Consider the following 13,633-nt stretch of genomic DNA (forward strand, 5'->3'; position numbering starts at 1 on the left):
TCCATAGTTGTCGGGGTTGCTTAGATGAATAGTGACACTCCCAATGCCGTTGAACTCCAAGTTCATTTTACACTATAGTTAGAATTCATTATTTTCCTGTCTAATACAAGATTGGGATAAATAAATACCCGGGAAACACCGGCTAATCAGCTAGTTTAAACATAAAATTACATCATATATAGTATAGTATTGCTTGCAACCTTCGTAGAATCAAATTGATATTATCTTATGTACACAGTCTGTTGTTTATTACTTAGGCATAAGCAACTAAACAGTCACAAAATTGAGCAGAGTATCATAATTTTTAAAATGCTCTAACATAATCTATAAAATATCCAACTTCCACAATCATAGAAGAATGTTATAGATATCACAGAACATGAATAAAATACATTAATTTAATTTATTTGAAAAACTACATTTATTCATATCATGCACAAGTATTCTTAAACGGAAAAAAATATATACATGAAGTAATTCAAAATAAATTCTTTACTGAGAATATGTACAATTTCTGCATTTGCAGTCGTAATTTCTTAACGTAGGGAATCAACAATATTGAGCAAAAGAGCAAATTCAGAGACGTATAATTTTTTCTATGCAACTTTTTTATAGATTATACCAAGTATTGTTACAAATAAATAAATAATAAATAATAAGTTAGATGACTCGATAACTGCATAAATTATTGTACTGTTGCGTGGATATCCTCACATTGTGACTGAACAAGTGTAAAGAAACATTCACACTTTGATGCGAGTCCAAGCAAAGCACATGACTAAATTCGTTAGCTACTTCTGAAGGTATTGAAACGGCACTTCATTATCCAGTGCGTGTCCTAGTCGGTCTTCGGTAAGAGAAAGAATAACGTCTAGTTGCTGAAAAGGAAAAACATAGAAGAAAGTAAAAAAACAAATCACAATTGGCATAGAATTACATCCAAACACAGGAAATAGTAGTTATTATTGTTTGTTGTGTATTGTTGTTATAATTTTGTGTTTTCATCACTCTTTATGGATAATAATAATAATTAAATATTTATTAAAACTATTAATTAAATAATTATTAAATATAATAATTAAATAATTATTAAAAATATTAATTAAGTAATAATTAGATTCCTTTATTTAGCGGGTGAGGTTCAACATAACAAAATAGCTTGTAAGCAATGGATATTAGGACGCAACTCTGCTGGGTAATGGGGAAACGGAGCGTGGTGCTGACATCAACTAACAACCCAGAATGTGCGGACCCTAACTCCGAAACCCCTTCACGTCACACTTCAAAAGACTTTGCATTGCAAAAACTTTAAAAAATTAAAATATACAATGCCATATGCTCACTTTGCACGACAGTTGTACGAAATGAATAACTGTGCTAAAAATTTTAAAACAACGAAGACAGGATGAAAGGCCAAAATAACAAATAAGAAGGCATGGTAAAAATCTTGCCGAAAAAGTAAACCGCCAAGATTGCAGATGAGATTAGATGAGAGCACAATACAAGAATTGAAACGATGACAATCTGAAACAAAATTACAACAATTATCATACTTTAATTTTCTCTTTGAGAAGTAATTGTCGAATAAATGAAGATCTTAAATTGTTGTATTATTGATTATATATAATTATGGATTATAGATAGATATAGATTATTGATTATAGAAATGCAATCTGATTAATATAATTTTACTCATTCAGTTTTTAAAAATATATTTATGGTGAACGCAACTGTAATTTATAATATGATAAAATATTCAAATTTAAAAAAGAAACAGTTACATCCCGTTTTTGTCAATTAACAAGCACACTGTTAAATTTTAACGGTAGAGAAATTTTACTGTGCCTTATAGCAGTGTACTTTGTGTTTAATGTGTTATCTAGGGCTGAGCCGATACCGATGCTGATGTATCGATATCGACCGATAACAGTCGTATCGGTATCGGAAAGTATCGGTTGGATTTACCGATATCGGCCGATACTTTTCTCGTGTCTTGATTGTTTGCGGTGTCCGGGAATTATGCAAAATTCGAAGTTTCCATTGATTTTGTACCAATATTATGTGGAAAAACTGTATTTTGTGGTTGCATAGTAGGTAATTTTATATTCTGATGTATTTCTTAAGAAAATATTTTAAAGCAAAACTCTGGTAAATTGATGCTTACAATTGGAGTGGAATATTGGCTCACTAATATTAATCAATGCGTTGAAAAACTTTTAATTACAACTTTCAAGAATCTGTATCGGTATGGCTATCGATTCAAAATGTATCGGCTCACCCTTAGTATTAACGTGTAATTAATTTTATGCATATTGTTGAGTGGAGAAAAGGTTCAGTACAGTCTTAACTCCGCCTTCTGAAATAAGACATTAAAAAATAAATAAAACACAGTGGACTCTTTATAATTCGAACTCCAAGGGGACACGAAAAAGTTCGAATTATCCAAAATTCGAATTAACAAAAACATGTATCATTAAAGTGAATGTCAAGGGGAATAAAGTTCCGTTCGAATTATCAAAGTTCGAATTACCAAAGTTCGAATTATCAAAGTTCGATTTACCAAAGTTCGAATTACCAAAGTTCGAATTATCGAAGTTCCAATTACCTAACTTCGAATTATCGAAGTTTGAATTAAAAATAGTCCACTATAGCTAAAATAAACTCATTTCTTACCATCATTCTTCTTGGCAAGGGCTGCCCGATATGCAGCAGTTGCATTGGCTATGAGCTGTTGAGTGCTGGGCACTGATGCAGAGTACTGCGCGGCCAAATCTCCACCCGCAGCAGTGGCGCCGTAAGGTCCCGATCCGGCGGCAGAGTACTGTCCGTAAGGATACATGTAGCTACCGTAAGCGCCGGAGTTGTCGCCAGCCATTTGTCCCCCGTAGTAGTCGTATCCGTAGGCAGGTTGCGCCGGGAAGAAGCCTTGCTCCATGACCTTCTTCAGGGCGATCATGGCGGCCGACAGCAAGGAGACCTTGCTGATGAAGAAGATCTTGATCAAAAAGACCTTCACGATCGCGATGGACATGATGAGGGCGCCGGCCATCTTGAATCCGATCACCAGAGGGAGGAGCAGCCTGACGAGTCGGTGTCTTCTGACTGGAAAGAGTACAACATGCATGATATTCTATTTTTAAACTCCATGTTTTTTAAATATCTCTAGAGCGACCACAAACATTCGGGCAGAAGTCTTCACGCATCTTCCCCTACATCACGGGGAAACCTGCTGCAGTCTCCCCTACATGCGCGAGTACGATGCACATGACACGCGGTTCTGCGCAGGTTCTTTTGTTTCCGGACCATTATCTTATCTGCAGCCATCTTGTATTCAAGGCCAGTGGCGCCATCGTTTGAAACACATTCGGTGGGCTGAATGTCTTTCAAAGATACGTTCTGTAATTTTATGGAATAAAAAAAATGTCATGACGTTCCTACCGAGACAAAGGGGCTTATCTCAAAAAAAGTTCCCAACGGCCAAAATGCAAACACACACATCAAAACGCACGGCCCTTTAGGTATCTGTATGCTGCGACACATTTCAATACCCCTGAAAAACAAAAGTACAATCAATCATAATGTATGATCACAAACTTTACAATGCTCTTTTGAAAAAATCAAGAAAACTCAGATACTGCTCTTTGTCTCGGTAGGGACGAATTAAGTAACCGGAGAATTTGCACTAAATTCAATTTTTCATTTTTTGTTTCTTGGCCAGGAAATGTAGACTTTTACGTATAAAAACGATTCAGCCAATTTACACTCGTAAGTGTCTATTTCGAAGACAACTGCTTTATGAAAAAAAATAATCTTGAAACGAATTTTAGTGCCTTTGTCTGCCTATTTTGAGAGTTTTGAGTGTCTACAGATTCGGGTACTAATTCTTTCCTAATAACGATGTGATTACGGAGAGTGTAAATAATATAGGACAACAAATTATTACGAAATATTTTGATAACAGTCAGTAATTTGTGAGAAATCTTTGAATGTATGGTGCTGAAACATTTTTTTTCTAAGCGCGGAGATTTAATTAAAAGTATAATAACAAAGTAAATTATTGGGTGGACCATATAAGTTGCCGCCACTGATCAAAGGGTCTCGTTATCGTGCATCGCTGAGGCTACATACAAGTGGTTCGGATTCCAGAAAACTGTAGGTCCAATCCCCAAGAGTCTTTCTGAGCTGATTTAAGTACATGTTACCATGTTATGTATGTTTTTTAACAGCATATTAAAACTTAATGTGTGGTGTAAGGAGTGACCCTTTCTTCACTTCCATGTAGTACACCCTGTGCATTTTGCAGACTAGCGAGGCACTGGCGTCTGAATTCAAAGACATTATAATCTTCTGTGGGGCGCTTGTTGTTTCGTCCATATATATTTGTGATTGTCCCTTCATCCATTTCATATTATCACCTTTCACCCTCATCTTCGCGATTAATTAAAAGTGACAGAATAGGAAAGTAAAATAAATCAAACAAATTAATTAGTTGATTATTAATTCTGGACACGATATTTGAAAAATATGAAGATTAAGAATTTTCGGAATCCCATGTATTCCTTATGGGGAATCAACTTCAACATCAAGTTACGGCTAATCAAATGGGAGTTTCGACTTTTCTGCTTGGCAATCACTTCTTCAAACTACCCTCTTCCCATTGATATTATTTTCTATTCCATCAGAGGTTTGATATTCGCAAGATAAAAAATCAAATAATACTCCCATATGCCCAATGCATTTCTCCTTTCCTCCTGGCAGTGTTACCAAAAACCTGGTGCGCATAAAAGAGCTAAATTTCACCTTAAATGGAGTTAAAACTGACTTTCAAGGAGCTAGATTTGCGAAGTGTTTCCTAGAGTAATGTTAGTTGTCAAAGGGGTGGGGCGCTGCTATTACCGTTAACTCTAAATTGATGACAATTTATTCTTAGTTTTCACCATCTAGATTCGACGGCATCACCCATCTCATGGTCGTACGAAGTCGAAAATAAAGGATTCCCTGATAACAATATTATGCCAATTTAACGTCAACACAGCGCTAAAAATAAAGTAGCTGGGAATATAAGAGGGGGTGGGGCGACGCCAAACGAGTGCACGAAAAAGCCAGATCTGGCTCCAAGACAGGTAAGTTGGCAACAGTGACTCGGAGGGAAAAGCCGGGCGGAGACTGTCCCGCATGCCCTTAATGTGGCAATTCACGCCATTTTATTTCGGGTGTTGTCTGCAGACTAGAAAAATAATATTTTAGACCCTAATCTGGCAAAACTCTTATAATTCATTGAAAAGAGAATTGTGGGTATGCGTTAGCACTTACTAGTAGGTTGATATTTTAACCATAGCTAAAATGAATACCTCTCTCTCTATCTCTCTCTCTGAGGAGTAAAAGCTCCTTACCTAGGCTAAAAGATGAGACTGTAAAGTGGCACTCAGCACACAGAAAGACAAAACACAGGCATGCAGAGAATTATCCTGGCTGTAGGTCGACCCACAGCATAAACTGCATTTATACGGGCCACAGCCTCGTTGTCCGGCAGATATGTAGTTTACTGTGATGTACTACATGGAAGTGAGGCAGATATTTATGTGCCTTCAGCGAAGGTCAGCCCCATGATGCATTGAAAATAATAGTTGTAAATGATAAGTGCGAGTATATTGTAGATCACAGGAATTACTTCTACATCAAAACACTTTTCAAATTGGATTTCTATCAAATAGAAATATTTTGAACATTTGTAAAGCCTAGATGCATGTAGCGGTATTGTGGTGTGCGGTGTAGAGTAATAACAGTAATGTTATCAGTTGCTACCTCAGTACAACTGCATTTTAATACTGGTAACCCTGACTGCGATGTAGCAAGTCAGTATGACCCATCTATCTCATGAACTATAGCAACTAGGGAGATGCACAATAAAATTATAATTAATATTAAGTGAAATATACAAATTGGCTTATTTGTCTAACTGCGAGACAAAGCGACTGATATGAATCAATATTGAACTGCTATAAAACATAGATAGGATTGCAGTACGAATAAGAGATCTGTAATAGAATTTCATACTCTTAAGAGGTGTAAATAGTTTGATATTCCTGTGTTTTCTAAAGTTACACGAAATATTATTGTCAAAATATTGCATATCTAAATCTAACAGGGTTGATTTCTTTTATTATGAAATTCCCTGACATTTCCAGGATTTCCAGTCCAAAAATGATTTTTTTCCAGACATGTTAATCATCATGATTTTTTTGCTTATGAACCTTGTGTTTTTCAATTAAATATATAGATTCGTTAATTAAGATGAATGTTCATTTTCACAACTTTTTTTAAAGCAAATTTCATTCTAGATGCGCAAAACCACCTGAAAAATCGAAGAATAATGTAAAATTACAATCGGCATCAAATGTGTCGGGTACTAATCACGTGCGTCTAGCCTTCAGGCTAAGGTAACAGAGGTACATTATTTCACCATAACACATCTCCAGGATCTAGAAACAACAGAGAAAGTTTATAAACAACATAATCTTCATAAACCATTCAAAATTTTACACTTTCTAGCGGATTTATGGTGTCGTACAAAATGCTGCTTTTTGTTTGCATTTATGAGTACGCAGCATCCCGATATTTATGATCACATTGTCAATGTACTTTAGTTATCAATAAGATATCTGAACTACAAGTTTTACTTTGATATTATTTCTAAAATCTAGTTTAAAAATGAAAATTTATTACCGAAATTTGAAGGAACCATAATTTTGCACAAGATTGAGAATCATAACAACGAAAGGAACAAGTTTCTAAACTGAATCTTTTATGGGAGTGGAATCAGAAGAACCGAATCCAGAAGTGGAAATAAAAAGCTTGTTCATTTTGCAACTTTGTCTCGTGGAGACTCCAAAATGCATGTAAATTCCAGACGATCTGCAAAATTCCCTGACATTTCCATGATTTTTCATGGCCAATCCAAATTCCCTGACATTTCCCTGTTTTCCTGTTTTTTCCAGATGCGTAGCAACCCTGTCTAATTAGGAGCAGCGGGAGTCCAGTTGGTAGGGCGTCTGACTGCCACACAGACCAAGGTTCGATTCCTCGGGTGACAATCGATCGGAATTTTTCCGGGCTTGTCCCTCCATAAAGCGGTTCTGAGGTTCACTCAACCTCAAATAAATTGGTGCCTGGGAGCAAGCGTAGGGTGTTTAAGTAGTTGGAGAGTGGTGCTGATAACATCATCTCCAAAAATGGCCGAAATGGAGTATGTTCGGTGCCCATCTCTATCTCCCCCTACGTGCGTTTATGGTACGATGCAATGTGAATATGTAATTGTAGGGTGTGTATAGCTTTCTTTCCTTTTGGACTGTGGCATAAACTTATCTTGGTAGCTTAGGAATATTTCCTGGTGCATGGTCTTGAAATGTTAAGAACGACTTAACTAACTCTGTAGCACAACCAAACCCAGGACATTTCCCAACAGAAATATTATTTCGTAGGCCTTTAAATTATTCTCTCCAATATTTTGTCCATTGCTCCCACATATTTTGTTTTCTTCCAACACATAAAAGAATTCCTCCTGGCCTAAGTAAGTTAAAGTTCCCGTGCATATAGCACCGTGCTATGAAGGCACATTTAGGGAATGTGGTTGTAGGGGAGGCCGAACATTCTCGATCTAGTCCATTTTCGAGGTGATATGATCAACACCACGCTCCGGCCGCCTTTACTCCCAGGTTCCCAATGGTTTGAGGCTGGGTGAGCCCCAGAGCCGCTTTATGCAGGGACAAGTCCGGAAAAAATTCCGAACTTAGATCACCCACCCCGGGTGTAGAACCCGGGTCTCCCTCGTGGCAATCACCACCGCGGCTCTTAACACTACAAATAACTTAACAATTATTTTATTGCATGAACCCAGGATTCGAACCAAGGATACTTCTCTTTGTAGCACACTGCACTGGATGAACATAGACTGTATTTGCATCCCTGTACCCTTTATTTTGTCATGCACAAGCAGTTTATTAGACATGTTTCACTGTGATCTATGATAGAATTGCATACCCGAAAGTGGCAAAAAGCATTTAAAATAAAATTAGAAATAAATTAGTATTTTTAAATAAATATTAGCAACTCACCTCTTCCTTCCACTTCATCCTTTTCTGGGAAGTCCAAACCGATATCCAAACTTTTCGGGCTGATGCGGCCTTTGGACATCTTCAGGGACACTCCTGGAAGAAACCCTTCCAGATCAAGCTTCACGGAATGGCTGCCGAAGAACCTGCCGATCTTGTTCATCAAGAGGTCATCCAGAGCGTCGTCCTTCCTCAGAGGATCCTCCGGAAGGGTAACGGGCAACTGTTTGGAGTCTGTGACGGACGCCCAACCAAGAGATCTTCCAGAAGACGGAGCGTCCTCCAGAAGGGTGTCGTTGGACATTCTCTCAATGGTGATCACTGGGGAGATGTGAAAGGAATCTTTCTTCCAGATATTGTCCAGCCTCCTAAGGGCAACCATTTTGATACAACTCGAGTCCGCTTCTTCGAGGCACGTCTGCAAACTGAGCTTCTGGGTGTCTTCGGCACCAGCCAGAAGCACCAGAAGGGACACCGCAAGGTACCTTGCGCACTGCATGATCAAGACTTGAGGAGACTAGTGATCTGAATATCGACACAGAACGGTCTCGACTTTAACACACGTCCATCAGGAGCTATACTCCCAAGTGTGCATATACAATAAAACCTCTTTGCTTTTATTCCCAGTCACACTTTGCCGACCAAGCTGGGAAACTATGTCTGCAACACGGTTTGGTGAATCCACCGTGATCATTATCCTCGACAAAATCCCCTAATCACCCACCCGTTCTGAGGGCCTACTCTCTCATGTACGAAAACGAGGGTAGTAAACCGCTCGTTTCCCCATGTTGCCACTGCTTACGCCAAAGTACCCGATATGCGATTGCTGAAAAAAACACACACGCGCGCTCGCCATATGCGACAACGTCGGCTTGGAAGGAATTTTCGTGGAGTTGTAACGTGAAATCTAGATGCGGCTGATATGTCTTCGCGTGTCGAATGCATTGGGCAATGTATATGAAACGAAAAGCTGCACGCGAGACGCACGTGGTTTCTTGTTAGGTGTTGAACACAGATTGCTTGAGCGATAGCGTGGCCTTATTAACAATTGAACCCAGGGATTAGCTTTTGATGGTATATTAACACCTCGCCACCGTTCAATACATCTATTCTTAAATCCAAATACCACGTTTACATGTTAAAAGCATGAATTTACCGGAAATGACTACAATTATATGAACATCTATTTCCTGTACAGTGGGATGTATAAGTATTACCAAGCAAATTGTCCATCTGCATATTCATGTCAAACAAACTGCTGACAACCTCTGCACTAGCATACATAAAAATGTATTCCTTAAAAACAAGAGAAAAATGAATTAACATAGCCCTGGACAATTCGCCGAGCAATATTTGTACATCCTACTGTACATATAAGTGGGAATTTACACTTACTCTCTCACAAAGTTGTTTGATTTAAGTCATGTTTTTTTAATTGTGCAATTTAAAAAAAAAACAATGGTTTTAAGTCACTTTCAGATGAAAGAATTAATTTATGTATTCATATTCAAAAATAATTTGTTGATCTCATAATGACTTTTGCTGAAAGTGCATTAATCTCGCAATCATTCAATGATAATTTGTTAGGCTCTTAGATACTCTAATATTGTCAAAAGAAAAGCACGGGAACAAAAAATATGTAGTGAAAAGTGAAGTTCATACAAAAGGAAAGCGTAATATGAAAGTTAAGCTGTAAACGAACTGAATTTTGTTGTCACACAACACATTTATGTTCTCATGAATAAAAATAAGAAATATTTTCTGTACAAACATGTACAAAATAATATTATGTTAAAGTGTAAATAGTATCATTATCATTAGGCTCTAACTGAACACGGTGGTTGATAAAATTGAGAAAACTATCATTTCTAAAAAAAAATCAACGAAATTCAGCTACAAAGGCTCTGCAAAAATACGTGTTGTTGGCATTAAAAGACTCATTCCTTTTTTATTTTAAGTTATGGTTACAGAGGCGGCCTTTTGCCACAAACTGATCTTATTTTAAAATACCGAAAAATAAAATCTGTAATCTAAGTTTTAAGAGAAGTAAGAGAACATACCACATGCTTTTCTACAAAATTAAGCTCAAATAATAGATTAGTAAATAAAAAAAACACTTTCCATGTGTTTTGATGGAAACAATATAGATGGAAAGTTCTTCTGATAGGCATCACAGCATTCTATAAAGTACTATCAAACCGGCACACAATACTGAAAAATGATCTAAGAGCCAAAAAAAGGGCCGGAAAAGGTAAAAAATAATAATAAAACAAAACACAACAACAATGTTTTCTGGTTCTAAATGAAGGGTAATAGACTAGAGTCAGGTTTTTCACTGTCTTCAAGGCCCAGAAAAAAAAATACAATTTTTCATCAACTTCCTAGCCCTATTCATCAGTTAAGTAGAAAACTCAAAGTAGAAAAATAATTCCATATAAAACACATTATTGAGGTAAGTAGTTAAAAAAATACAGTGTTTCCAGATAAAGTAGAGCATCACATTGTTGGTGCATAAAATGTTGCAAGTCTCAATGACCTCACGTCACAAGTTACGGACTAGGAAGTTCTTAAAAAGATGCACGAAGCTCATCATGTACAGTTAACCTTTGACGCTCATGAACGTTTATAGTCTCATTAAGAGCTGGTATAAAATGTTGATGCAATTGTGCTCAACTCTGGTGGTAAGGTAGCCGGGCAATTGCGATGGCGGACAATTGCGATGAACACAGAAGTGAAAGGGCTGGTGGACATTTGCGATGACATTCTAAATCTTCTGTCAAATTGAAGGGTGACTTAACACCCCCTACAATACCTCTTACAAGAGATTTGTGTGAAATACTGATATTTTCAAAAAGAACACTGATTCCTCTCACACTTTCTCCAGGCTTGAGGCTGGCAAGGTAGCTGTAAACGGACTTGCATTACAACCACTTTTAAGTTAGATTAGGTTAGGTGCACCTGTGTGTTAGTCCTCCTGATCGTCGCAACTGTCCTACCGTTAATTTGTGAAATGACCTTCACCGTCAAAATCATCGCAATTGTCCGTGATTTTGGTTTCATCGCAATTGTCCGCAATTGTCGGTGGTAATTATGCAACATAATGTATTAAAATATACATATTTTCATTTGAAATAACATACAATAGGCAGATTAAGGCATGAAAAAATAATTGCAATGGAAAAAGCTTGTTAGTGACTGACAACATAAAATCATTTATTTTCTAAGTAATCTTCGATATAATATCATCCATTGAGAATGTAAATGATCTATCTCCAAAATGTAAACAAAGCGAGATATTTTGGCTGTGGTCTATTTAGGATGCAATTGTTTCATCTCTGTAATCGTCTGATGTCTACATACAACCAATATTGATATACACATTCAGTGTCTTTTTGGTCCATGTTCAGAATTTGGAAGCAGTCACTAGAATGCAAACTCCAACAGCCAATGAAACCTTACGACAAATTCCTCAACCAAAAGCGTCATCCGAGTATGTGATAAACCACTTGCATTCTAACTTCAGTCACTTGCGGAAGCTGCTTAGTTCTTATTTTTGTTGTTCACAGACAAAAATTTGGATAATAGCGGAATCACTGATTTGTTGATTGATTTCCCAATATATGAATTATTTATTTTACTTTCCTACCGAATGACAAATTTAAAATTAAATTGTTTTTTATCCATCTCGTTTCCAGAATGCAGTGTTCTGGTAAATAGAACATTGGCACTCTCAAATCAAAGCCAGTGTTGCGTGCAATTGTTCTATATATACACATTTCAATTATTAATTATAGCATAAATACTTAACCAAAGAATTATTACTCTTTAGAGAGGCTTCAATATATCAGCTTTTGCAATGATACATCTTTCAGTGCAATGGTAACAAAGATCCGAGAAATATATCATGACAAACTTTAGAGGGCTCTCCTGGAAAAAATGAAAAATTGGACATAGAACATTTACATTGTCAGTGAACGATATGTCGCCGATTAAAATGCAGTTTGACAGAGTTCTTCAAGTGCCAAAACCGAAAGAAAAAAAAATCCTCCTAAATTATGAAAAATTTACAACGACCTAAATTGATAAGAGCATTCTACTCTAATGAAAAATTTGGAAAATCGTGCGGATTAAGTCTCGGGCAAGTACATTTACAATATATAATTTCTTTTGACATCTTCATAAAACGCCATTCGCAAATATTAACTTTATCGCCATATCTCTCACACGAAATAATTTGAGGAAATTCATTACGAAAAGAAATCCGTTGACCACTTTCCAACGTCAGTGAAATTCAGAGCCCAGGTGAACCAGCTAATTGTCATTTATCACATAATGGATGCTTGGCAAAGGTGGGCTTGCAAAATAATAATTGAGAGACAGATAAGGGTAACATCACGACCATTGAATATATCAAAACTCATCGTGCGCATCGTACAATGAAGTCATGCATCTTGAAATTCACTTTCGACATTATTTCGCAAGTTAATTTATTGTACTTGTTGTTGAAGAAGCTGGTTTCAAATGTCCGTTAAATGTTATTGCCGCGCATACGATTCGTGTAATTACTATTTCCATTCGGTGCGAATGAAATCTGTATTCTTGTTGATACGGTTCGTTAACAGTCACGATTGACACTTTCTCCGAAACACAGAGTGAGCATCTTGAAGCTGGTTGTCCATTGTTTACAACTACCAAAGGCATGGGCGTCGCCAAAATTTTTGTAAGGGACGGTCAGGCAATTTCCAAAAAAAATTAAATAGTAAATAATAATAATAATTATAATAATAATAGTTTATTTTAAGTACTGAGAACAGTTAAAAACAAAACCTTATACAGCACTATGTCACAAAGAGTAATATCAAAGGATTAACTCATAATGGTTTTTACAATAAACTTCATCTTATACCTAAAGATATCTATTTTAAGGGAAGTCAAAGTTAAAATCATCGATTAATATTTTTATGAATTCACCACCCCTCTCCAAATTTACTGATAATAATGTGTTTTTTTTTTGTTCTTTTGTATTTAGGAACGTTGTATACTATTGAATTTATCTATCAATTCTATTTGATAAAATGTTATAATAATTATCATCATGGTTATGATTATTATTATACAATAATAACTATTAGAAATAGGGCTGAGCCGATATCGGCCGATACTTTTTCGGCATTTTCGCGGAGTCTCATTATGTTCAAAATTATGCAAAATTCGAAATTTCTTATTACTTTGCATTAGTTTCGTGTGGAAAAAGGAACTGCATTTTGTAATATTATAACATAACATGTAATTTAATTTTCTTATGTGATTCTTGAATATTTTAATGTAAAAATCTTGGTAAACTTATGCATACAATTAGAATGAAATACTTACACACTAATATTAATCAATATTTTGAACAACTTTTAATTACAAGTTTTACAGTTTTCAAGTATCTGTATCGGTGAGAGTATCGCCATTGGTATCGGCTCAAAGTGGTATCGGTACAGCCCTAATTAGAAACTAATAAAAATAAAACAATT

General features: G+C 36.3%; 1 protein-coding gene across 1 annotated transcript; it reads right to left on the bottom strand.

Annotated features, from left to right (window-relative positions):
* Positions 1–389: 389 nt before the first annotated feature.
* Positions 390–8,770, bottom strand: LOC146003141 (uncharacterized). Its single transcript, XM_083141320.1, has 3 exons — positions 8,115–8,770; positions 2,674–3,102; positions 390–878 (listed from the first exon to the last, which is right to left on the bottom strand). The coding sequence occupies exons 1-3, from the start codon at positions 8,608–8,610 to the stop codon at positions 823–825; spliced, it is 981 nt and encodes a 326-aa protein (XP_082997446.1). The 5' UTR covers positions 8,611–8,770; the 3' UTR covers positions 390–822.
* Positions 8,771–13,633: the final 4,863 nt, after the last annotated feature.

Source organism: Lepisma saccharinum, chromosome 19 (genome assembly GCF_977018435.1).
Source record: "Lepisma saccharinum chromosome 19, izLepSacc3.1, whole genome shotgun sequence".
In the NCBI taxonomy this organism is placed as follows: domain Eukaryota; kingdom Metazoa; phylum Arthropoda; class Insecta; order Zygentoma; family Lepismatidae; genus Lepisma; species Lepisma saccharinum.